Source organism: Varanus komodoensis, unplaced genomic scaffold, assembly GCF_004798865.1.
Source record: "Varanus komodoensis strain SLA01 unplaced genomic scaffold, ASM479886v1 scaffold24, whole genome shotgun sequence".
NCBI lineage: Eukaryota > Metazoa > Chordata > Lepidosauria > Squamata > Varanidae > Varanus > Varanus komodoensis.
Genome location: NW_025335641.1, coordinates 12806146 through 12833819, shown reverse-complemented (window position 1 = coordinate 12833819; position 27674 = coordinate 12806146). Strand labels below are relative to the sequence as shown.

At 43.5% G+C, this 27674-nt stretch overlaps 1 protein-coding gene across 4 annotated transcripts in view; it reads left to right on the top strand.

Moving 5' to 3' along the window:
• Positions 1-19557: 19557 nt before the first annotated feature.
• Positions 19558-27674, top strand: part of OLFM3 (olfactomedin 3) — a 55940-nt gene continuing 47823 nt past the window's right edge. For 2 of the 4 annotated variants that reach the window (XM_044432400.1, XM_044432399.1), the window contains exon 1: positions 19573-19701. In XM_044432400.1, the coding sequence (XP_044288335.1) occupies positions 19573-19701 (129 nt within the window). Of the gene's footprint in view, positions 19715-24306; positions 24318-27674 lie in introns of all 4 variants that reach the window. The other 2 variants (XM_044432398.1, XM_044432397.1) reach the window with 2 other exon arrangements.

Here is a 27674-nt window from a genome sequence, read left to right as displayed (position 1 = left end):
TCTCTGGGTGGTCATTACAATAAGGTTGCCAACTTTCCAATTGACTCCTGTAGTTGTAACTTCTAAAGCTGTGTGATATATAGGTATTAATATCTGGGAATGCTTAGCTCTAGACTATTACTTTTCTTATGTAGTTATGTACTCCAGACTTTCTTAAATTGATCAGACTTCCATCTAGGTTCAAGACTGACTCAGATAGGACAAGGGAGTGTTGATCAGATTGCAGTTCTAGTATCCTTTGTCCATTTGTTTGACCAAGGGATCTTTCATTTGGCTAATAACTTCCCTATTTGGGAGTCGATCTTGATTTGTTTCCTGCCAGTATCTTAGCTAGACCTTTTTGTTTGATCAATATTTTAATGTTAATCAATTTTAATTGTATATTTATCATTGAACAGTCACTCTTTTTGTTTTCATTTTTCGTTCTTATGTAATCTTCTATTGAATTTGTTATTTATAAAGATCATTTTATTGTTTTTAATTGTATGTATTGTGAGCTGTCCCAAGATGCCAAGGCATGTGGTGACAGCATACAAAAGTTTTAAATAAATAATAAATAAAATTTATCTAATTTATTTTAAGCACGTCATTTTTATGCTCAGTTTGTGGTATAGCTAATTTATTTTGTTTAGGATTTGTAATATTCTGTAAGTCATTTAGAGACGACAGTGATGGACGGCCTATAAATCTCCTAAATAAATACATCTCCTAAATAAATACAGCTCCTAAATAGTGAAATCTAGGTGTGGTCCTGGGAGACCCAGGTTGTAGTCTCCACTCAGCCACGAAGCTCACTGAGCTACTTTGGACCAGTCACTCAGTCTCAGGCCCAACCTACTTCACAAGGTTGTTGTTATGAGGATGAAATGGAGAAGAGAGCCTTCAAAGCTATTTTGGGTTCCTGGCAGGAGGGAGGAAAGGTGGCATAGAAATGGAATAATAATACAAAGTCCAGCCCTTCCAGGTCTTATTTCTATGTATGTGGGGAGAGATGAGATGGTTGGGTTTGCAGCTAGCCCTCCAACCATTCCAGCTCAGTCTCCTGAGCACCAAAAATGGACTGATCCCTAACGCAAACAAACAAACCTAACAAGCTTTTTTCCAGGAATTTTCCAGAGAAACCCATAAATACCAAGCCCATTCAGAACTGAATGAAGAGGGCTTAGTCAAACTCTAGTATTAAGATTTACTTGAAAAGCAATTAGTGTCTTGGCAACTGATCAGTGAAGGAAAACTGGGTTTTATGTTGTTTCGTTTCTCCTTTTTTGAAAAGTCGATTCTATTTGAAATTATATTCATGGTAGACAAACACACAAAGCAATAACTTTAAAGTGGGTGGCATGCTTCAAAAAAGCATCTGGTAACCAGAGTCACCAGTTATTGCAAGTATGTCCCAATGTAATAGGAGATGGGAAGAGAGAAGAAAATATCATTTTTATCATCTCATGAGACTTGTCAAATTGCTTTGCTGCCCCCTTTGCTGAATTACTGAGCACATTACTTTGGGTCCTTCTGGTTCAATAATCTCTCTCTCTCTCTCTCTCTCTCTCTCTCTCTCTCTCTCTCTCTCTCTCCAGGTTCAAAATACCCATTGCATTACTATTTTCAGAGAGAGAGAGAGAACAATCATTCCACTTCTGTTTTTCAGAGGAATAAAATACATCTCTTTCTGCCTTCGTAACCCTTGTCCCACCAGCCTGAATTAGCCTTAACATCCTGTTAAAACAGATTACAGCTTCTCTTTTCTGCTGAATGCTATGGCCAAAGTTCACTATTTTATATGGTGAACATAATGTCAGAAAAGCTGTAACAAATGCAAAGACGCACATTTCAGAGGAAGCTGAACTTTTTCATTTGCAGTCCGGCAACAACTGTAGTGGGTATAAGTTAGCAGTCTTGTTCGAATGCATTGTGTGCAGCCCTATAAGATTTGGGGACCGAGCTCATAGGCAGGAAACCTGCATGATGTGCGTATGTGTTAATTTATAATTATATGTGCAAAATTAGAAATGATTTTTAGGGTCATGGAAAGTGAAACCAGCCAATGTATTTCTCATCCAGACCATCTCAAACAAAATAAATTGTGTCATTAATGTGCACCCCACTCCGGAACATTCCAAATCAGAGTTTTTCCATCCCAATTAAGTTGCAAACTGTTACTGGCCTCTCCTTATTTTTCTCTCGCTCCTTAGGAAAATAGTCCCTACTTGACCAAATATGAGATGGATTGACTCCTATCAAGGAAGCTGGAGTTAAGCAGGGCTGTCATAGATAGGCTATTTAGAGGGTTTTATTCAGAAGGGATCATAATTAACAGTACATAACAATAAGACACTGAAGCTTGAAAGAAAAAATCCACTGAGCCCTTAGGATTTTGTGGAATTGTTCTGGAGCCGGAAATAGATTCAAAGCCGTAAGATCAAGCCCACCAGCATCCCTGCTACATGTCAGTCTCAAGTAGCCAACTGACAGCAACAGCCCCTGCTTGTCCAAGTCTATCTAATGACTGCATAATACCCGGGAGAAGAACATGTGTCCCTCCCAAGGTTTTCTCCTGTGGCTCCTATTCCCCATGACTAGCACAGTAAACAGTGAGAAATGATGCATGTTGTCAAGCAAAACATCCAGAGGGCCACCAGTTGCCTGCCCCTGCCACGGACAAGGAAGGATCACAAAGCCACCTCCAGGTTCTTTCATTCTGAAGAGCATCTACTTTTCAATGCACAATGAACGTAAGGTGAGGTCCTTCTTGCGGTGATGCAAAGAAGAAGGGCTCACACCGAGAATAAAGGGAGACCTGTTCTTCCACAAACTATGCGTTATGTTAAAGCGTAATAGCAGCTACCTATTTTTTCTGGTCTAATCCAAAGTGTGGGTTTTCCAATCCAGACCAGATCCATAGCACATTCAGCTTTGTCACCAAGTAACTTGCACTGATGGAGATGAGGAGGGCTGGGTGGGAACATGGGAGGTGTGCAGGAGCATCCTAATCCTTATTGTGAGATGTAGTGGAAAGAATGTTGGAATGGGACTCAGGAAATCTGGGTTCTGGGCCCCACTTGGACATGAGGCAGTCGACCTGATCTTCCTCTCAACGTTGTCCTCGTGAAGATTAAATGGAGAGGAGGATGGCCATAAACGTAATAATGAATATAAAGGCAATATATCAATAAATGTTATAAATGTACTAATAAGCAAACAATAAGGAACAGCCTGCCATGCCTATGCCATGCACACAATAAAGAGAGGGAGCAAAGAGTCCTATGCCCCGCACTCCATGTCTTGGCCCTGCACTCATGCAAGAATGAATTGTGCCTTGAGCATCAGGTTGAAATCATTTCACATGCCATGGCTTACCTCAAAGACTACTGGAAAATGTAGTCTGGTACTGAAAACACTCTGGTAAAAATGCCCGGTTCCTTTCCTTTCCCCTCACTAAATTAATGTTCCCCAGAATTCCAACTGATTGCAGAATACCTAATCAGCTTCAGAACCATTCTTGCTTGATATCTCCAAATTATCCCCAGATCTTTTAGTTCTAATGCAGGTTCAGTATTTCATGAGTGAAAGGCAGTTCCCATAGCAGGCAAAAAGCACCCAATTGTAACATTTTGAGTGGTCTTCTCAGTAAAAGATCAAAAGATCTCCCTGAATGTACCACATTTCTTACTTTTCTGGACATTCTTACTGTAGCAATTTCTTTTCCACCTTGATTTAATGAGAGAATTTGGGAGTTGTGAGAATATTGTATGCAGAGTTTTATTTTTAACAAATATGTCCACAATTGAAGCCATATTCTTATTTCCACCCATATTGATTCTACTAAAGTGCTCTCTAGTGGTAGAATACTAATGTATCAACACAACAATTGAATTAAGTTCATTAGATAAGGGCAGCCTAGTCGACGTAAGGATCATTCCCAAGAACATTTCATTTTGCCAGAGCAAGTGCAAAATTATCCTTTGTCCATTAAATTATTTAAATAACAATATATGTCTGAAATTAAAGGAAGCAAGATCATTGCTGACTTGAATTTCAGTGAAGATCCAATGGAATTTAGCATTTGCCAAATGAATTCTCTATGTTATTGAAATGCCTGAAATAGTTTCTTGCTAGTGACACCAACATGCACAGTAAGAGATCCCTCCTCTCCACCCAAAAGATGCATATAGTCAGAAAGTTCAGAAAGGTAATACCAAGATGGCAATAGAACCACAGCAAAGCTGGGAATTGCTTGTGAGTTTCTGCTAACTTAGGGAGCTGAGGTTCTCAAAACCTGTAAAAAAAGGAGTGAAGCTATGCAACAAACCTTTCTGAGATCCTGGGGCTTTTTTCCATGTGAGTGAATATAGGATTGAGGCTTATAAAAATGATTCTGTTCCAAAAGGTAATTTCTAAGAACAGCCAGTTGATACCATGCTACAAAAAGAAAGAAAAGGGGATTTTCTTCATATGGCTCTTATTCATCATCAGTAATACCTACAACTTCCTAGAGCAGGGGAAGTGTGGCCCTTCAGATGTAGAATTATGGTTCCCATTATCCATGACCACTGGCCACACTGGCTGATGGAATCTGTAGTCCACAGCATCTGAAGCTTCAAAGTTCACTTGTTCTGTGTTCAGGTCACTCAAGTATCAGTTTCTCCAATATTCTTATATTATTTACCAATATATTACTATATACCAATAGTAGTATACTGGATACAATACCTTATGTTCCTATATACCAATAGTAGTGTATTGGATACAATACCTTATGTTCCTATATACCAATAGTAGTGTATTGGATACAATACCTTATGTTCCTATATACCAATAGTCATATATGGGATACAATACCTTATATTACTATATACCAATAGTCATATATGGGATACAATACCTTATATTACTATATACCAATAGTAGAGTAAGATAGGATTGCACATGTCTCCGAATTTTGCAGTGCAGTTCATGGCTTAGAAACTCATACAAAAATACCTATATCATCAGGAAAGTTACATTCAAATACAGAAACATAGAAACAGAGCGAGTCAGAAGGGGTCTCTTGGGCCATCTAGTCTGACCCCCAGCTCCATGTGCATGTCCAGCCTATCCTTGAACACCCGCACCGATGGGGCCTCAACAACCTCTCGTGGAAGCCCATTCCACACCCTCAGGGTCCTAACTGTCAGGAAGTGCTTCCTGGCATCTAAATGGAAACTTGGCTCCCTGAGCTTTGCTCCATTGGGGCACGTCCTGCCTTCCTCCTCAGGGGAGGACAGATCTCTACCCATCTCCATGTGACATCTCCTCACATACCTGTATGTCGCCAACATATCCCCTCTGAGTCTCCTCTTCTCCAGGCTGAAGAGACCCAGTTCCCTCAGTCTCGCCTCATGCCCCATCCCCTGCAAACCGGCCACCAACCTTGTGGCCCTTTCCTGCACTGACTCTAACCTGGCTATATCCTTTCTGTAACGAGGGGCCCAAAACTGAGCACAATACTCCAGTTGTGGGCACACCAGAGTCGTACAGAGTGGTAGTAATACCTCTCTCGATCTAGAAGCCACACTTCTGGCTATGCAACCAAGGGTGGCATTCGCCCTCTTGACCACCGCATCACACTGCTGACTCATGTTTAGCCTGCAGTCAACCAGTACCCCGAGGTCCCTTTCACAAATGCTGCTCTCCAGCCACTTGTCACCTAACCTGTACTTATGACACCTATTCCTATGCCCCAAGTGCAAGACCTTGCACTTATCCACATTGAATGCCATCCTGTTGTCTCCTGCCCACTTCCATAGCCTGTCCAGATCCTTTTGGGTCTGGAGTACCTGCTGCTCAGTTGTGGCCACTGTCCCAGTTTTAGTATCGTCTGTGAATTTGATCAGCAGACTGTTCACCCCTTCTTCCATGTCATTTATGAAAAGATTAAACAGGATCGGCCCCAGGACAGAGCCCTGGGGGACCCCGCTTGTCACTGGCCGCCATCCCGACGATTCCCCACTAATGGTTACCCTCTGCTTTCGGTCAGTCAACCATGCCCTAATCCACTGGACAGTGCTTTGGTGTATCCCCAAACTCCTCAGTTTCTCCACCAGGATATCATGGGGCACTTTGTCAAAGGCCTTGCTGAAATCCAGGTATACCACATCCACTGCATCCCCTCCATCTAGCCATCTCGAAACCTTGTCATAGAATTCCACAAGGTTTGTCTGGCAGGACCTGTTTTTGCGGAAGCTGTGTTGTGTGGCTGTCAGCCCCGCTTCCCTATCTAGCATCACTAGATCTCTCTCTATTACGAGCCTTTCCATTGTTTTTCCTACAATGGACATAAGGCTAACAGGTCTGTAATTCCCCATGTCCCTTCTACTTCCCTTTTTGAAAATTGGGACCACTGATGCCACTCTCCAGTCCTCTGGAACTTCACCTGTTCTCCACGAGGCCTCAAAAATGGAGGATATGTGTTTATCGTGGAAAGTTGCATATGGAAATGCATGCAAATTTCCATGCATATGAGAAATTGCTGGGTGATGCCAAAACTGAGTGTGAAATTGACACAGAACAGAAATAGACTGATTTCTCTGCAAGAGCAAGACCACCCCTGCACTCCTTCTTTTGGCATTTAGCATGGAATGAATGTCAAGTACAGTAGCTCTGTACATTATGTAGAAAGAAAGGGAAAGGGACTGCAATGGAAAATGTTTGAATGGAAGATGGGAGAACAAATTGACACATTAACTTCAGTAAGCAACCTGAAGCAACTTGAACTGCCACTGCATCATCCTAACTACAGCCCAGGGTGCTGTTAAATAAGCAGTGGAACTTACTTCCAACTGGTTTTGGTGCAATCATATCAGTGAAGAGCCCAAAGGAATGCGCCGGTCTTGTCAACAAGCCAGGAGGGAAGGTGGATGCATAAATGTGGGGCTTTACCTCTCCGTCTTCCAAAATGGAACTTAGACGGACCTCAGAGACTAATGTCTCCTGTGTACCAGGAACATAGTTGGGCCCTTCAGACCTCACAGATCCCAGGTATTTCCTCCCTGCCCTTCAAACACCCATTTTCCTTCTTTATGAGTTCTATGTCCTGATCGAGCAGCAGGAACTACCATAGAAACTTCCACGGTGACTCCAACCAGAAAGGGCTCCAACACTGGGGAAAAGACTGTAAGGTTGGAGCTCTGACCAAGACTTGCAAGGGAAGTTTCTTAACAACCCTGTGCTCCTTGAGATGCTATCTAGTGATCGTACAATGGCTCTGTTGATCTCTCCAAAGAAAGAAATGTTTCAAATAAGTAAGTAAGTAAATCAATAAATACTCCATGTGAGTCCAGTGCAGAGGTGATCACACACCAGACACTGTATGTATGAAGTCTCCTTTTATCTCTTTTCCCATGCAGGGCTGAGAGTCTTTTGGTAAAGAATTCTGCTCTTCTCAGCTCAATCTTCAATAAAGCTATGTAGTAGTAAATCATATTGATTTCAGACTTTGCATCAGAAATACTGAGCTCATCTCCAAGTCCTATATGTTTATTGATGGGACTCCCATAAAGCATCCTATTTTATTTTTTTATGTTTGTAATGTCAGTAACTTAATGGGTTCTATCTAATGTTATGCTAACAGAAAAATAATGAGAGCTGGCATTGTTCTGCTAGGGGCTGCACAAACAATTAGCACCACTAGGAAAACATGTTATGCAAGTTAGCACTTTGTACAACAGCTTCTAGAACACCAGTGAAACAATTTGCAGAATGCATTTTCACCCACTTGCGGAACACTGCATTGCCTTGCAGAACGATTGTGCAATGGACTCAAAAGAGAATCAAAGTAGAACTTGTTTAACAACACCCCTCCCCACTACGTCTTCCGCTTCCTCCTCTTTTTCCTCAGTTCTTTCCTTGTTTGGATTTTGACTGCATTTGTGGGCAGGAAATCCACTAAGTTCTCTTCCTCTACACACCCACGGAGCAATGCAGCTGTAAATAGCCACTGGGTGCACTGAGGAACCTGAAATAGCTTTCACACCTTCTCCTCATGCCCACGCACATCTTTTTGCTCAAGTCTCCTCATGTGGATTTTGATGGCATTTGCAGATGGAAATTACACGCTTATTAGTTTAGGGCTATTTTCACTGTGTACTTCCTGAGATATCCAACTGTGAATGACTAAAGAGGGTTTTTCCTCACTGCACTCAGTTTCTCACAGCTACAAAGCTGCACATGCTGTTAATGCACTTCAATAAAATGCCTTCTCCTTTGATTGCCATGACTTGTGGCATGGGCGCATGCTACAAACACAAAAGATACTGTGCTGTATTCAGTTACGTGTCCCCTCAGAGCAACAACTTCATTTTGAAGAAAACAGTCACAATGGACCCTCACAAACATTAGGGATTCCATTTTGCCTTAGTCTTAGGCACACAACAACAATAACAAACGGGTGCTCCCCTTCCCCTTCTTCATGAGGCACATCCAAACCTTTGTGCCAAATGTGACATTCAGAATAAAACGGAAATACTCAGTGCATTAATTCCACCATCTGTCTCAGTCTGGAGCTGTGAAAGAGGCACGCAAGTGCAAGGCCAGCATGCAGAGTGCTAAAATGATCAAGTCTGCTTGAAACACAAAAGTTTGGAGGATTCTTGATTGAGGCTAAAACAGCCATGATGCTATTTTATAATGCACCTTTGTTACCTCACCCGCTCCATCAATACATTTAAATTGTGAATAATGACTATACCATCTTCACAAATACCACTTACATGTTAAGGTACCATCCCATCAGGTTATTGTTTGTTTACCGTGCACAATTCCTCAAATGTAATTTTCTTTAAATTGCCTATTTCTCCAAACCATCACAGTATCTAAAGCAGCGAGCATTTCTTTCTCTTCCTACAACCACTTTGGAACATGTTGTAATCAACAGCCACAGAAAGTTATCGAACGATGGATGCCATTGCACTAAAAATATCACTGGACTTCAGCCACAGAGTTGATGGAGGTTAGAGTTCAAGAACGTCTGGAAGGCCACCAGTATACCACCCCTGGTTGAGGGAGCTTGCGCAGTTAACATACTAAATGGCTCAACTTCCCTGCGAGTAAACCTCATTCAACCCAGCAGGACTGATTTCTGAGTAGATGTGCATAGGATGCCATCTCCTTTGGCTGGCATGTTAGACTTTGGAAATGTATTTCATAGATGAATCCTCTGCAGCATCCTCATTTTTGTTTTATTTTATTGTGCTGACATTTTGCAGCTGCTCTCTTGGATAATTAACAGTGCTGTCTTGCATAATACTGTCTGGCTACTCTAGGTTATCCTTATAGGAGTAAGTGCCTAATATACCAGTTGTCACTCAGAGTCCACCCAAGCCCACACCCACTGCCCCAGTGACTCCATCTAGCCACTTCATCTTCTGCCATCCTCTTCTCCTTTTGCCATCAATCGTTCCCAGCATCAGGGTCTTCTCCAGGGAGTTGTTCCTTCTTGTTATTCATCCATCCATCCATCCATCCATCCAAATCAGCATATTCAAATTTGCCATTTAAGCAAAGTGTGGCCAGTCTGTGACCAGTCAAAAAGAAAATACTTTTGACTTCTGACAAGCATAGACTGCTTTGCCCCCTTCCTACCAACCCAATGCACAAGAATGAGAGATAGAATGTTGGAAGAGGAAAGGAAGTCACAGAAGTTGGGGTAGCAGTGGCCACTTTGAAATTCCCAAAGAGAGAGAGAGAGAGAGAGAGATGCACCACCAAAAAGAAAGCATATTTGCAGCTTTGGAGTATTGGTTAACATGGATTTTAAATTCAATAATTAATAAATAAAGTTGAATATGCTAATTTAAGCAGAGAGATGCACATTTGGAACTACTAAATTTTGATTTTACAGAATCTGGACCTGCAACAAATTGTTGCAATGGATTCCCTGCTAAAGCTCTTTGGAAAGCTACCCAGATGAGACTTCAATCCTACATTCCTTTATCTAGAAGTAACCTCCCTTGAACTCCAAGAGAGTTATCTCTGAGTAGGCATTGACAGTAAAGTACGTGGAAATGAAGGTTGCAATGGGGAACCCTCTTACCTTCAAGTCGATTCCCCTGAACTCAGTGGGACTTATGTCTGAGTAAACATGCTAAGCACTGGTCTTTCCCAATGATACTCAGACAACTTAAATCCTGCCCCTTCCACCTGCCAGGAGATAACAAGCTTTACTGCTGAACATGAAAGTGCCCCACCAGGGCTGTTCCACAGAGCACTGAAAGGGGGAATAATTAGATGAAAGGCGCAGCTGCAAGGTTTCCCCTTGCTCCTTGGCTCTGCTCAAAGGCATTTACTTACATTCTTCCCCTTCCAGCAGTTCCCACATGGCACTGCTTATTGGTGGGTGCCCCTGAGACTGGCATTTGGCTGCAGGGTGAGCGTCCCCTACAGAGAAGAGGAGATGCAATGAGGAGTGGGGGGAGGGGGTGGACTCCTTTACCCTGTCATCCTTGTGAAGGGAGGGACAAAAAGGGGAGGGCTGGCTGGAACTTGGTTGGGGAACATTTGTGAACCCAGAAACCATTTTATAGTATGTGATGGGGTGAGCTTCACAGGCAAGGTTCCCCTTATCAACCCAGGGCCTAACTCCAGATGGCGCCTTCACTAAGGATGGCCATCTAGAGGAGCTCTCACTCCATCACTAGAGCAACAAAAGCTACTTTCCCTTCCATCTCCTGGCAAACCTAAGGGCAAGTCCATCCATGTAATCATCCATGATTTGCAGAGCCTAACTGGAGTGTCTGCAGGTCCTTCTTCTCCCACTGTTCTTGGGACTCTGAACATACATTTTACCAGGGCTTATTTCTTCCCCTCCCTACTCCTTTACTCCACATACAGAAACACAGCAAGTCAGAAGGCAACCCCTGAGCCATCAAGTCTGACCCCTGGCACAAGCTGGCTCTGCTCATATAATTCCCAACATGTGAATGTCCAATCTTTCCCTGAATGCCTGCACTAATGGGACCTCCACCACCTGGTGGTGGTGGAAGCCCATTCCATCTCCTAGGGGTCCTAACCATCAGGAAGGCTGGTTCCTTTACTTCGCCCTACTGCATCCTTCCCTCCACCACAGGGGAGAACAGGTCACAACCCTGTACTTTGTGACCCCCTATTGCACACTTGTATGTTGCTATAAGATCCCTCTGGAGGCTCTTCTCCGAGCTGAAAAGTCCCGGTCCCCTCAATCTTACCTTATATGACATCTCCTTCCTTGTGACCCTGCACTGAACCGATTCTAACCTCGCTATGTCCCTCTTGCAATGTGGAGTCCAGTGTCCAATTCTCCACTTGTCACTGGCTGGCATCCTGTTGACTCCCCACTGATAGCCACCCTCTGCACCAGCCCTCTCTTTTCTTAGATTGGTCTGAAGCTTGCAGATTGTTGGTGATAGTTTAGGTGCCTTGTTACGGATCTTTCTTTTTTGGCTACTTTTGCTTTCAAGAGCTGGAAGGTTAACTAGTGTGTGTGTGGGTGGGGGGGGGGGGGGGGGGGGGGGGGTTGCAGTGCAGTCTTTTGCCCAGTCTGGTGTATCCACCAGGTTGATGTAGGTGGACTGTCGCTGCTCAAGGCCACAGTCCTATTTAGCTGTGCTTATCATATGAAAATAGAGATGGACCCACCTGGCCCACCACCCCAGACACACGTGAACACACGCGCACACATACACGTCTTGCCACAATAACACAGGTCACTGGCTAGAAAAGATGTTGCGATACTGTGTTTGTCTTACATCCAAACAAAGAGAGAGGTGATCTTTCGCTGTGGCTTGTGTGAACGTAATTGATTTTCGATGCACGTTTTGCCAGTGTGTCCTCTGTATATCGTCCCTGAAGGCTTGAAAGAGTTAGTCGCTTTATTGAGATAACAAAATCCTGCCTCTTGTAATTCAGTGTCTGCCTGAGAATCACCAGACCTCAGCTAGCCTTTCTTTATTCTGTTGCATGAGGGATGCAGCCCAAGTGGAAATGTCCACCTGAATCACCAAGCAGACACACTGACAGGTAAAAATAATGATTTTTTTTAAAGAGGATGCATGACAACAGCAGCAAGTTATTAAAGCTCACTTTGTGTATTGCAACAACAGATCTCAGTTATTTATTTTGCCTCGGCTACCAGAGAGAGAAATGCAATATAGTTAAACATGTCAAGGCATTTTTCCTCATTGTACTGCTGCCAGTTTTCCATCTCCTTTCAGAGAGGGACTGCAGCTCACCATAAATCCTTTGTCAGAGATAGTGAGCAAAGGAGCTCATCTTAAAAAAAAAAAAAAAGTTCAGGGAAACTTTTTAAACCTTCCCAATTTTTTTTAAATGCATGACAAAGGAAACCCAGATTGGAATTTGGCTTCACACTATTCATATCGCCCCAGGTTAGTACTGATATATGACTCTTTTCATCTTCAATAGTCTTTACAAACAGTGACTAATTAATCCTCCAGGCATTCAGAAAGAGCTGAATGTGTTTCTACTCCCACATTTTATGAGGTAGCTTTTCTGTAGAGATGGTGGAGGGTGTCTGTGGCAAAGCAGCATTTAGGGCTTTCAGACTCCCTGTAATGTCAAAATAACTGCTCCTTCCAGAGGGCTAAGGTACCCTTGGGTGACAGATTATGAGCAAATGAAGGCCCTCAAAGCTCCCCAGTCCAAATTCACTCTGGAAAGAAGGCCTCTTCTTACACCCACCCCACAAGACTTCTCACGTTTCCAATTATGTGCCAATCCCTTTCATTCTTTCTTCACCTCATGTCTGCCTCATTCCCGTAAGACCTTTCCAGAATGTGGCAGCAAGGTTATTAAATGGCAGTCACCATACAGGAAATGTTCTTTCAGTATTGAAAGATTTTGGGTTGGTTTTCCAGATTCCAATTTGTTTGGGTGGACAATTCAAAGACGTTTTTATTTAAAAAGTTTGAAATGGCTTGGAAATTGGGTGTCTGGAGGACAGCTGAACCCAGCCTTGACCTTCTTCTCCCCATTCCTCCTTTTCCCTTGGTCCTCTTCTCAACAGTGCACCCACTACTAGTTAGTGTTGCAGGGCTTTGTTTGTGGCCTGCAAGTCCCTAGAGGATAACATCAAAACGCTACTAGTCATAACGGATAAATATGGCCTCCAGGATTGGAAGCAATATGCTTCTATAGACCAGCTGCTGGGGGAAACAAGCTGGTGGGTGCTACTACACCCATGTCTGGCTTGGAGGCCTCTCTGGCGGTAGCTGTTTGTGTGGACTGAATGAGGGAAGAGATTGGTCTGATTCAGCAGGCTGTATCTTATGTTCTCATACCCTCTCCAGAAAGATGTGTGTTGTCTTTCCAGTGCCCAGGGAAAATACTTTCATTAGTAAGGTCACCAAAACGTGTACCCCCAGGATCTGTGGAGGGAGCTCAAGTTTGAAAGGTAAGAACTAGAAGAATGGCCCCGCATTCCCTTTCCATCCAGTCTACCCCAGCATCCCCTCCATCAACCCAGCTATGACTGTTCCAACAAGCTCCCGCCTTCTCTCTCATTCCATTTGATGAGCAGATCTCCATCTTCAGGATTACCAACCAGTTAGAGGGAGAGGAGAGGAGAGGAGAGGAGAGGAGAGGAGAGGAGAGGAGAGGAGAGGAGGGAGCCCTCTCCCTGTACTTGGACACCCAGTGGCCTGCATAACACAGCACTAGGCCAGGCTTAGATAGCCCCTGGGAAATTTAGCTCTTTCAAGGGCCAAATTTTATTTCCCAAGAGTTATTCTGGCCTGGCTTGGTCTTTCTCCACTCCCTGTGATGATGTAAGTTTGGGGACATTGCCACTCCAACACAACTAGGAAGGAAGGATGGAAGGAAGGAGGTAGAAACCATGTTTCTTGGATTGGTAGAAGGGAAAAGATAGGGAGGATGTAGATCTGGGGACTCAAAGACTTCATCTTCTGCATAGAGGATGGATAAATCAATGTGAGAGTCCAAACTCAGTAAGATGTTTAGTCATCTCAGTCTGGTCCTTCTTGAGGCTTCCCATCCTGTGAGTAAATCCCAGTGAATTCCATGGGACTAGCTGAAGTCTAAGGTGGTACAGTCCTGGAATAGTTTATTTATTTTATTGGTCTCATCCACTGCCCATTGTAGACTAGACCAGACTAATAGTTTAGAAACCAGTTTTGTGTGCCCTGTAAAAAACTTGGCAAATAGAAGTCTGTTTTTATCAGTAATCCAATGGAGATGCACTATTTTTGTTCATTGGCTTGATGAGCAATTGCAACACACCGAAAACTTCTAAGAGCCTTTCTGATAATTCAGAATCTTACTCTGCTTCACATATGTCATTTACTTCTATTCAGTGGACCTGAGTTACACGTTTCAAATAGAATGTTGGCTTTTTTCATTTGCCAGTAGACTAAAAGTTACCCAGTTTTCAAGCATGTACTTCAGGGAATTGTAGATTTTTATATTCCACCACAGTAGGTAATTCCAAGAAAGAATTCAATATTTTGAAGCAAGCTATCTCTTATGTATATATGTATCCAAGCCTCAAAGTCCCTCATAAAATTATTCAGCAGATTACACTCTGTTTTGAAACGAGCTTTGATGGATTTCCACCTGCCCCATGTATATCTTGCTTAAATCAGGGGATTGATTGAAATAATTTGAAATGCACTGGGAGAAAGAGAGCTTGGCTAGCATTTGAAGCATAAACACAGGGTATGAGTAGCAAGGCTGTGCCAAATCTTCTCTTCCCCTCTTACAATCTCATATATTCTCTTTGAACATACCACATTTGATACGTGCATGCACACAATATCTTCCTACTTTATCCACGCTGAATAGCATCCAATCCCCAGCCTTCATGCCCAAAGATTGACCCCACTGTTATTGAGAACAAATGCCCTATGCTGGCAGGAGTGATCTGAATGCATAAACAGCCATGCACAGGTGTAAACAGCCTTCCACTCACAGTGCTGCTGCAGTATCAGTTGAGATGCGCATCATATGCACCGTCCAAACTGTTCTGTTCATCCAAGCCTCGCTGAAGTGGTTGGGTGTGCCTTTGGCTGAGTTCAGGGAGGCAGAACTGCAGCAAGGATTTGTGGGCTTCCCCGATGACACAGTGGGAGCAGAATGCTGAACTGGGCAGAATTATTGAACTGGTTCAGCAGCATGATGCTCATGTGCCACCAGCTGCCCTGTGATCTCATTGCCCCTGAACACTATTGTATAGGTAAGAACAGCAGCATGTCTCACAAAAATATGTTATTATAACTCAGAGCAGAAACATGTAGCTTAACTGAGAATTGTCCCTGAGTGTTGATCTGCCTAAGCTCAGGTACCTTCTACCCTTAGGGAGGATATGTGGGTCCAATTACTCATCTGGCATCTGTTCTTGTTGTTAGCTGCAAAGTCGCGTCTGACCCATCGTGACCCCATGGACAACATTCCTCCAGGCCTTCCTGTCCTCCACCTCCCTCGGAGTCCACTTAAGCTCACGCCGACTGCTTCAGTGACTCCATCTAGCCACCTCATCCTCTGCCGTCCCCTTCTTCTTTTGCCATCAGCTGTTCCTAGCATTAGACTCTTCTCCAGGGAGTCTTTCCTTCTCATTTGGTGGCCAAAGTATTTGAGTTTCATCTTCAGTATCTGACCTTCTAAAGAACAGTCAGGGTTGATCTCCTCTAAGACTGACCGGTTTGATCGCCTTGAGGTCCAAGGGACTCGCAGGAGTCTCCTCCAGCCCCACCATTCAAAGGCCTTAATTCTTCAACGCTCAGCCTTCCTTATGGTCCAGCTTTCACAGCCATACATTGCAACTTGGAAAACCAAAGCCTTGACTATACACACTTTTGTCAGCAGGGTGATGTCTCTGATTTCTAGTATGCTGTCTAAAATATGCTGTTGTCAATATGAAACTATTTCTTCCAGTCTACCCAAATGGCCTGCTCAAACTAGGTCAGCCTTCTCATCCAGGACCCCCCAAGACAATGTTGGAGTACATCTCCCATCATTCCCTGCCAGCAGGTGCATTTTGATTAGGGATGATAGGATATGTAATCAATACCTATGAAAGGGCCCCAGTAAGGGGAGGACTTGCCTGTTACATGGGCAGCACACGTCAATCCCACTAGCTTGAGCAAAAGGAGTATGGCAAATTTCCATGAATTGGAATCCATGATTAAGCTAGGATGTTGTCTTCAGCCTCAGGGTCACTGCACTATGCTATTTATGAATCCCTTTCAGGGGGCAATGGTCACATATCCCATGCTTTCATATGGTGGTACTCTTCTAGGATCCAGAAGAGAGGGAATTTGGAGAGTCAGTCCTGAACATAGCCGGGCGCTGTAGAGAACACAACTGGGTTGAGACACAGAAAGCTCTAGTCCTACCTACATTCTCTTCCTGCTTCCATCTTAGGAGCTGCTGGGAGGCTAGCCCTTGGGCAGCTCAAGTGTTCCCATGTGAGCATTAATTTCAAGGCAAGGTAGGGCTGAGGAAGGGTGGTCACTGATAGACTGGTAGGAAGGGTTGTCTCATGGGCAAACAGTGACCAATCCTATTGCAAATCTGGCCCATGCACCTGCTGAAGTCGTAGCTCAGTTATTCATTTCTTTCTCTAGAGAAATTGTTGTGTCGTGAGCCATTGAGGATAATTGTGGAAAACTGCTGAATGGTGATGATAATAGCTTTGTTATTATTAGTATGCCATTGAAGCCGATACTCATCAGCAGGCTTTTGCTGATATTTTCAGCTGAAGGAAGACATCAGATGTCTCTCACATCACCATCTAATATCAACGGAAGGATAACAGCATAAATTTCAACAGAGGGTAAAGTGGCAGGAAAAGGATATGTGGAAAAGCAGTTCCATGTACTAAGCCCTCATTTCTGATGCACAGGTTAATGGCTTTTGTGGACATCAGCTCTACATTTAGAAATGAATGTCTAAAACCCTAGACTCGCATTTCTTGGAGTAACTCTTATTGGACATAGTGGGGCTTGCCTCTGAATAAACATGAAGAGGATCCTCTTGTAATTCTGTCACATCACAACAGAAGAAGCCTTGGCAACTGATTTGGCCTCTGTTTTCAATTAGCATATATATATATTCCGTTCTGTATTTAAATGCAGGACCTATAGGAGTCTGCAAACTGTGTGATGCAGTATGCTTCAGGGTACATCAACCAGCAACTTAAAAGTCTGCTGCATTCGCTCTCTCACCTCTGTCATGGATTGCACTTGGATGAAACTGGAAAATACAGAGAGAGACCAGCTTGACTCTTCTCCATGTGTCAAGGGGCAACTTGAGTCTTCTCCATGTGAACAGGGAAGTCAGTCCCATGGATTCAGTGGGGCCTGTTTGCAAGTGTGCACAGCTCTGCCCCATTAAATTCTCATGCAATATCATTTGAGGCATCTTTTGATTAGGATGGCCCTCAGAAACTCGGAACCTGTCAAGAATTCTACGACCTTCTTTTTGCTTTTTAGCAGTCTGTAAGCACCCATTTGCAAATACCGGGCTTCAGGTAGTGGACAAACCACCTGTGTGTACAGCATCTCACAGTATCCTGAGAAAACTACTCCAGCCAGCCTGTGATTGGCTAATGAGGCTACTTTAGAGCTGCCAGGGGAGCTGGAAACATTGTTCTTTGAGAAGAGATTGAGAGAACATGTTCAGCCTTGAGAAGAGAAGACTGAGGGGGGAAACATGATATCCCTCTATAAGTACCTCAAAGGCTGTCACAAAGAGGAAGGTCAAGCTCTCTTCTTGTTGATACCAGAGTGCAGGACATGGAATAATTAAGTCAAGCAGTGATAACCCAGATTCAGATCAGATAACAGACAAAGCTTCCTCACTGTCAGAGCAATACGACAGCAGAACCAGCTGTCTAGAGTGGTGGTGGGCTCTCCCACACTAGAGACAGTCAAAAAGAAACTGGACAGCCATCTGAGTGGGGAGGTGTAACGTGGTGTCCCGCAACAGCAGGGGGGTTGGACACAATGGCCTTAATGGCCTTTCCAACGCTACTATTCTATGATTGAGCATATAATCAGAGGGGTGGCAGCTGCCCATCCTCTTGCCTTTAATGGAGATGGAAGATTCCACGTATCTCCTTTGGGCCCTGACCTTTGGAGCACTCATGCTTATGTACTTATAGGCATGTTCAGGGTGCAGTCCTAATAAGTCGATCATAATTCCGTGATCTCAGAGGATGATGCTCATCCTATGCAGGTTGAGAAGAGCAGTGGACAGGATCTTTGCCTCCTGTTCCTTACACCTGAATGTTCACCTTTTTAGAAAAATCAGCATAATGAAAGCAGAGGAGGTGAAAGATGGGGAGGCCCCAAGATAGCACAAAGAGACAGTTAGCATGGGGTTTTTCCAGTGATCTCTGCAAGGGGGACAGCAACAGATCACGGTTTACCCTCTTTAAGGTCAGTGCTCCATCCCCAGCTTCAGATCTGGGAATTCAAAGTACTCCATGGCATCTCAGTCGCTGTCTAGGGACCACAGGATTCCTCTCCCAGCAAGCTTTTTTGTTTTTACCTTGAAGTATTTTTTCCAAATGTATTCTCTTTCTGGTATGTCTTTTATTCCCCTGTAAACTTAGAGCTGGCTGGCTGCAGGCTGCATTTTAAATTGCCTTGGTACTTGTCTCAGTACTGGAATCCTCCTCTCAGTTAATGCTACTGTTTCTGGTTACAGGCCTGAGTCTTGGAAACAAAGGATGCTAGTTGGGCCCCTGTTCCATAAGCCTTAGGGACACCTTCCATAAGCCTTACAGGTATAGGAGTCACCTGCTGAGGCTGAGTTGGACGTAAGGGGTACTAGCAGCTGCCGCACTGGGCTGATGGTCAGCCAAGGCAATGTTCTGTCCTTGCCAATGCTGCTAAGGATTGGGCAGCCCCTTCCTCTCCCTTCATACCACCTCTATAATTTAGATGTTCATCCAAGCATTGTTTGTGAATGAGAAGAGGTTTGGTTGCAGCCTTCACCAACCTGGCACCCACTAGAAGGTGCAGGCTACAACCTCCATCAGCCCCAGATAGCATGGAAAATGGACATTGTGATCCAAAACATCCAGAGGTTGGGGGATGCTTTCTCTGTTGAGTACAGAGTAGGAAATTAGCTTTGCTCTGCCCATCCCTGGCAGATGATTCTTCATTACCTGTCAGATCATCTCCCACCGGTTGATCTAACTAGATTCTAACAGAGTCCTTTGAACCGTCTGTTCTTAGTCCCCCCCCCCCCCCCCCCTCCCCCTCTCCCTCTCTGTCCCCCCCCCCCCACTTCTCCTTCCCTCCACAGGAAAAAGCTGTAATAATCATAGGCTCATAAAAGGATCATGTGTCTGTGGCCAGAACGCTTTGGCTTGTGATGGCAAGAGAGAAGACTGAGAAGCCGTGCTGGGGCGGAGGGGGAGGGAGGCTGCCTGGATGTGTGTTTTAGTGGATGATTAAATCTGGGGAGGCCGATCCCCTTTCATGCTGTGGATGTTGTGAGCTGCAGGCACGCCTCTCCCTGCCAGCCTGCACTAGGATGATAATCAGTCACTATGAAAACTCATTAGCCTCCACAGCAATGAGCCCTCCACTGCTCAAGCTTGGTGCTGTTCTTAGTACCATGGCCATGATCTCTAACTGGATGTCCCAAACGCTCCCATCACTGGTAGGACTAAACACCACCAGGCTGACCACTTCCAACACTCTAGTAAGTAACTCCAGTCTCTGGAAAGTCTTCCTCCGTGGCTTGAGGGTTGCGGGGTATGGAGGGGAGCGTTCTGCTACTGTTTTTCTGGGTGAGATCAGGAAGTCTATCATTTTTAAGTTTACCTCCTTGTAAATCTGTTTAAGAGCTGTGATGGGGGATTAATACTAAATTAATGCATGCTACAAACTAGACAGTACACTTGCAGAAAGATTCTTTGCAGACTAGCTGCAGGAGAAAAAAATGAGTGGGCTTTAAAATACTTATGTGCAGTAGTGTTAAAATATTTAAAATGAGAAGCATTTCTTTTGCTAGTTTTTTTTTTTCATTATGCAAGATGATTATTCCCAAAAGTCTTGGTATGAATATTTTTTTCAAGGGATATTTTTCTGTTGTTACTCCCTTTCCTTTCCTTTCCTTTCCTTTCCTTTCCTTTCCTTTCCTTTCCTTTCCTTATAAAATATTTTTCCTCCCATGTCTGTTTTCAATGTGGCATATAAATATTACAGAATAACATTTAAAAGTAAGAGTTTTTTCAGGATGAAAAAAAAGATCTTACACAACAAACTTGTAGGCAATCTGTTCAAGAGAGAAAAATGCCATGAATTATTACAAGATTGCTAGCTAAAAAATGTACGGCTACTTTTCCTATTGCATTTAATCTTTCACTATGTTTCTTTGCTGTGTATATATGATGCATGCCAGTAACCCTTCTTCAATGTGACAGCCACCAGAATTGCTGTTGTCTTACTCTAAGGTATTAATAATGGCTTAATAGCTTGGTGGAAGAACAGGTGAATTCTGGGTCCTTTGCTCTATCATTTGATTAAAGAGAGCTAATGAAAGTTTGAAGAGCAAGCACTTAACGAACCCTCTGTGAGGATTCCTTCCTCCATACCTCTGCTATGTTCAACGTAATTGCAATCAAATATCAGGCAAGAGCAGTTCAGTGCTAAATTTCACTTGAAAGCCAAACATGTGATTTAGTGGACTGATCAATGCTGAATTTGCTGATAGCCTGTGGATGGGTGAAGATCATTACAGTAGTTAGCTTTTAGTGCTCTTCATTTGGACTGCTCGCTTTGCTGTTTATAAGGACCTTCTAATGTAGTTGGTAATGAAGGGAGATGTGGGTTGAGGGGGAGCTGGGCCAGTCCTGAATATTTTCCAGAAATACAACTCAATTTAACCCAATTTTGATAGCTACTAAAGCACAGGATCTATCTGAACTGTACTTTAGTTCAAATGAATCCTGTGCATCCATAGCTTGACTCTGTGCCCATGAAGGCTCTGCTCTTCATGTAGAATGAACTTGTGTCGCTCTTTTGACTTTGACATTCAGGATCAGGGCTGTATATTGTGCTTCTTTCTCTCTCCGTGTACAGCACTGCAGCCTTAACTTGTGTTAAGATGGGAAAACTAACTGGCTTTAGTTTAGATGTAGTGGAAAAGGCTGAGGGAATGAGGGAAGGGGCAGGAGTAGCATGGCTTGTAAAATCCATGGGATGGATGGATGGATGGATAAATGAATGATCTGAGATACAATGTGATTGATCAATCCATACATTCAGCTGATTTACCTCGATTCCCCAGTGAATGGTGTTGGGAGTGCTGATAACCCAGAAGGAGAATCATTATTACTATTACAGGTTACATTTCTAACCTGCCTTTCCTTCTCTTACGAGGCACCCAAAGTGGCTTGTCTGTTTTATCCTCACAACAACAACCCTGTGAGGTAGGTTGGGCTGAGAGTCTGCATCAGGCTCAAAGTCATCCAGCAAGTTTCATGACTGAGTGGAGACTAGAAACCCTTTAACCACCACACCCAACTGGCTGTAACGCACACCGGATTCCAGGGGTAAGCGAAGGTGGAGGGAAAAGACAGTAGCCTGACCTTCATGACTTGCGAGAAGCCACATCAAAGACATCTTCTTCCAAGGGCAGCCTTCAGATGGAGGCATACCTGGGTTTCAGGAATAAATATATCTAAAGTTAGGAAAAATGTAACAAATTAACCCCAATAAGGCTTCCCAAAATGCACTCTTTTTTCATGTTTCCCCCTTTTGGCAGTTTAATCTTGAGCCCAAATTAGGCCTTGCAGTAGAGCTGAAAATCTCCCTTTCCCCTCACCGCAAAATCAGACCCTGAAAGGGCTCCCCAATAGATCAAAGGCAGCATGATAAATTTGGGGATGGAAGTCAGGGTGACTATGGTCCAGTCAGGGCAGAAAATATTTCAAGATAGTTTGAGAGAATGCCATTCTCCAAGTAGCAAAAAGATGTTGACCCATCTTTTTACATATTCTCTCTCTCTCTCTCTCTCTCTCTCTCTCTCTCTCTCTCTCTCTCTCTTCCATCTTTCCTGTTTGACTAGCTATCTGTAAGAGTTCTTGCATCCATTAATCAGAAGGTATGAACTATCAGATTTATGATGTTTCATATACAGTGAGGAATGAGTGTGTTTTAATGTGTTCATATACCTGTATGCACACACACATATCATACCTACATATTTTGTCCACATACCTATTCTGGATTGAAGCGTATCTATGACATACATCTCTCTAGTTAATGTAGAACCAGAAAACTGTTCCTGTTGCTGTCTGAAACTGCCTGTCACAAGAAATAACCTGTACTCGTGTGTAGCATTTCTACAGTGCATTTGAAAGCACTTCACCTATATTATCTCTGTAGTCCCTGTAAGAGCCACTTAGGATAGGCCAGTATCATAATTTCTCCACCTTGCAGAAGAAAGTTAAGACTAAGATTTTTCTAAATATACTTCGGACCACTTATAGACCTGTGCTTCATATACAGAAGGAACTTTAAAAGATATTTACAGATTCATCTTGATTGACCTGAAACCAACATATGTGAGGAAAAGCAGAGGTTAATTTTGTTGTTCAGGTTTGTACCTTTCGGGTGCTTTGCTTGCACGTACAGCATTAAAAAGACTACGAAAAAGCCTACTTTCTTTTATTTGCCCGGCTGGACCAAATAAATATTATCCTTTGTTCCCATTCCATTTACTGATTCTATGGAAGATGAAGAAATTGATACCCTAGCCAAAAAAGGGGGGGAGAGGGGAAGGGAGGGGCAGGAGAGAGATGTACATTTAGACTGCTGAAATGGATGGGGCTGTCTTGTTCTTTTGTGGCCCCATTCAGTTCTCTGGGACCTGTGCAGGAAATGCCCCCATTAGCATAGAAATTTGAGCAACAGGGAATCAAATGAGAGCAAATGTTTGGTCGGGGGCACTGCAACGGATCCCTCAGTTGTCCTGCACAACTGAAAGGAAGCTAATGCAGACATCTTGTGTCTCTCTCCCCTCCTCCCATTCTTCACTTTGCCATCTTGTTTCATTTACCTCTCCCGTCCTCCTTTTTCTCTGCTGTTTTTCTCCTCATGCTTCATTTATGGATTCCTAGGACAGGATCCTGCCTCTGTAAAGCACCAAGACATGGCCTAGATAGAAACTTTCAAATAAGGAAAACAAGAGCTTTTGCATGCTCTTCTTTCAAATCCCTTCTCAAAATCCACACTTTCCATGAGGTCCTCTTCTCAGTTCTGAGTCTGACAAAGCTTGCCCTGCCACATTCAGACAAATGCTTTGAGGACTTGTTAGATTCAGCTACAAAGAGAAGCAAGATTGAAGAGCCCCAAAATTCTTCTCCAGCTTGGATCAAAATCTAGGTCCAAGAAGTATGCCCGTCTTTCTTCCCATTCTTTCCACCACCTTTTCTGGGTCACTGCAAGATAAACCTTATCAGCTTCTTGCTTCCTAAAACCCTACCACACCCCATGGAAGATGCAGTGGCCAGCATGGGGAGAATGGAAAGAAGAGAGAGTTCCTTCTTCCCTCTCCAGTACCCTGGGATCTCCATCCTACACAATGCAGATGATGATGATGCCACTGACAACTGCTTCTTAAGATAGGAGTGGACAATTCAGGATTTTCCAGATAATTTGGCCGACAGCTCCCTTGAGCCTTCACCATCAGCTACACTGTCTAGAGCTAATAGGTGCTGCAGGCCAAAACATCTGGCAGGCCACATCTGGAAGAGATTTTTGTGAGATCCAGGAGGACTGGCTGACTGAGAAGGAAGGGTTGTCTTATTTTCTGAATGCCAGTTTGAGGCAAATAACATTTCCAGGTTAATCTGATAGGAACCAAGGACAGGGGAAAGTTTTTCCCACTCTAACCTAAACCAAGCCGAGGCACTGCTGCATTTCTTCCCTTTCATCTCTTGCTCCCTTTGTCTCCCCTTCCTCTTCTTCTGTGGCCTTCCCCACAGTCAATTTTAACTAGCATTCTCCATGGGGAACGGGAGCTGTCTGCTTCCTGGCTCTCTGTCCCTGTCTGTCTCACACATTAAGTGCTGGGATTTACATGTCTTTTTCTGTCTCAAGCATCCTTTTCCATTTGCAGAAAGAGTCATATTCCCCCAGCTACCTTAATTCCCTGCACTCACTGCCTGCACTGGCAGGGAGCCTGCATTTGTAAGGGTCAACTTGGCAGATTTTGTTTGGATTTGATACTTTCTGAGTCAAGGGAAGGGGGTTCTTTTGCCAGAGTTTGGGATTAAATGTCAAATGCAGATGGGCAGAGGCACTGGGATGGTACAGCTGTATATACGCGCCTTTTTATCCAGCTTTACCTGCTCCGTGCCATTTATCTCATGAACCAAAGCTCTTCTAAAGTCATACAAAGGCTGTGCATAACATACGTAAAATCAGACAAACAAACCAGGAAGAGCTAAAACACTGTGTCCTAAATATAGCCTACTATCATCAATCATTTAAGCCTGCGTAGCCAATCACAGTATCCTTCCACTGTGCCGAAGGAATTTTCTTTGTGCTAAATATGCATCAGATGAATTGGGAAGTTCTCTGAAAAGATCATTTGTGGTTGCTTTTAGAATAGCACAAGTTCGGCATTCAAGATGCCGAAGACTCGTTGAGCAGAGAGGTATCAGCATCCTCATCCCTTTTCCCACCATCCTTCTTAGTCTTCCATTTTCTTCAAATGGAGGCCATGAGTCCTCCAGGAAGGGACCTTTCCTGATCTGCTTATGTTACCTTGCAAAATACCACCTAAATTGTTGGCCTTAAAAAAATGGAACCATAATTGTGGGATTTGGAGTGAACAAGCATCACTCTGACATGTACTTGGATCTGTCACCTGCCTTCTATCTAAGCCTCGGGTTAGGAAATGCCAATTCCTGATCCCATTCACCCTCAGAGCCATGGAAACCAGGCTTCTGTCCAGCTGCAAATTGGGAACAGAAGCCTAGAAATAGCTAATGCTGATAAACAATGAGCCTAAAGGGAAGCAAGGATTTAACTCATCGTTTGTAATTGCACTGGCCCATTGCTTAGCAATCGATATAACTTAGATCTGCGAGAATGGTCCCTGCCACCATTCCACAGCTATCCATTCAGTAGCAGAATTTTCTTGGATCTGCACAAGGATTATTCCGGGCTCTCTGTTCATCCTGCAGTACCCACCAATGCACCCATCTGCCTCCCCGTCCCATGCCCTGGCCTTGAAGTCCTGCAGCAAGTTTGTAATCCACTATGAAGCCATTATTATAAAATGTGGACTACCTTTAAGTGCTTTGGCAGAAAGGAGGTATATAAAAGTCATAAATAAATCAACATCGCACATCTGAATCACTGCACATCGTTCAGGAAATGCTTCAGACAGGAATGAGACGCAGGTGTAACAAGTGTATATTTTAAGGCTGGGTCATGGGGCTAAAACAGGCATTTTAAAAATGTAGCTAGCTATGTCGCTCAGCTACCCTGCACCATGTTTTTACTCTAGAGTAAGTGCAGAGAGCCAATTCAGCTTGCTGCCCTAGTGTGTGAGGTGGGGTGGGGCTTCCCCCCTTGCCCCTACTACGGACTCAATCCAGCATGCCTGCAGTTTCTAACACAGAATAGTGAGAGTCCAAGTGTGTGTAGGGAGGGGAGATTTCTAATCCAGATTAGACACATGCTGTGTGCAGAGGGGAGAGCATCTTCTATGCTAGGATTCCAGTCCAGATCCCAGAACCTGTACCTGCCCTCGAATAAAATGAAAAGGTACTTTAAAATAATGCCTGCTCTGCCTCACTTGATTTACCATCACTTGATTACTCAGACTGGGCACAAAATTCAGGGGCCAGACTCCAGTAACTCCACTTAAATGCCTTTCAGACCTGGGAATGAGCCCCTTCAGCTCAGCTAGTTGGAAAAGAATGAGCTTGGAGGATTGGAGGATGTTTCACTGCAAACTTGTTGGTAAACCAGGGTTTGCCACCAGACCTCCTCTGAACAGTGAGTTACAACTAGACAGACCTCCGAATCTGTTTGCTTCACGCTGCATTTTCTGCAATTTAAAAAACAGCTCAGAAGTTGTGTTGGCCCAGAACAGGGCTGCCAGATTACAACTTGGGACCAGATGAATGGACTACATTCGGCCTGTGCTTTATCCACTGCTCTGGCTCCCCATCCATTACTGGTCTCAGTTCAAGTGCTGGGTTTAACCCTTAAAGAAGAAAATGCTGTGAGTGTTACTCATTGTATTTATGCTACTTTTGACGTGATGGCCTCGTACAGACATTTGTATTCTAATTATTGTTATGATTGTTTACTACAAGCTGTTCAGAGAATTTTCATGTAATGGAGCAACATAGCAATGTCATGAATAAATAAGCAATTTCTTCATACTTCATCTTCCAAGCATGATATGTGAAGGGCTATGATACTCTTTAAGTGCTCCAAAATAGCACTTCTTCAGAGTCTGGAGAACTCTTGATTTTTAAAAAGAGGATGTTATATTTATGCAGAAGCAAAGATGATATTTCTCACAGAAATGCAGAAGTCAAAAGGGGAACTGGATGCACATTTTGAGTTAAAGTCATAAAGGGGTAAGACTTCTGCCATCTGTGTGTTTTCTTCTCTCACTGACTAACAGAAGCATGAGAAATTCTGCAATATTAATCATGACACCTCAGGAAGTTTGGATGGCTTTTACAAAATGCAGCTGAATTCTGGCCTTGCTAAAACAAGATAAGGGTGCAGTCCTTTGCATATACAGATGGGAAAAGGTCCTTTGCCTGACAGCAATTCCCAGGCAGCAGTGGAGGACTTTTTTCTGCCTAAACATGGGATTGTGCCTTTCATTATCCCATTTCTATATAAATCCAGAGAAAATGGAAATAGGTCCCACATGTTTAAGGACAGGTTCCCCAACAGACACATGGGTAAATACTCTCCTTTACAGAGGACAGTCCTCTATGTGAAGGACTAATCCAGTTTAATTTCTATTTAAAGATAAAGGACTGATGCTCATCAGCAGTTAATATCTGAACAACTAACTGAAGAAGCAGGAAGAGAAGTCACCGGTCCCCATGCTCTTGTGTGGCATATTGTATTTCTACTTAAACTGTAATAATTATTTATAAATTTGCAGCTAGAGCGAGCTATAAACCGGTACGTGCAAAATTTATTCAAAAATAGCTACGACTTTGCCTTCCTTTTTGGTGACACTTTTTTAGTGACCCCTTTACATTTGAGACCACCTTAAGCAGAACTCTTTTGCTGTTTCTTATCTTTAACTGAAAAATTAGATTGGCCCTGTGCAATTCATCATTTCTAGGAGTGAATGCAGTGTACCACCCATGTTTGGCACCCCACCAGTGGCTTGTTAAATCAGCTGCTGGTGATTTCATTCTATGATTATTATTTGATGCATGATTCCCCTATAGCCAAAGCTCTCAGGACAAAATAATAATAACTATGCCAAAGGTGATGAAAGATATTAGAAGAATGTAAAAGCAGCAAAAATAATTTCAGAGTAATATATTGCCTCCCTTGGGACTTCAAAACTGCTGTGGGAGTGGGAAAGAGGTGGAATTGCCAAGCATCCAACAGGGCAATGGACTAGATTTGGTTTGGTGGATTGTACAGGCCTGCAATAGGCAGTTTTAT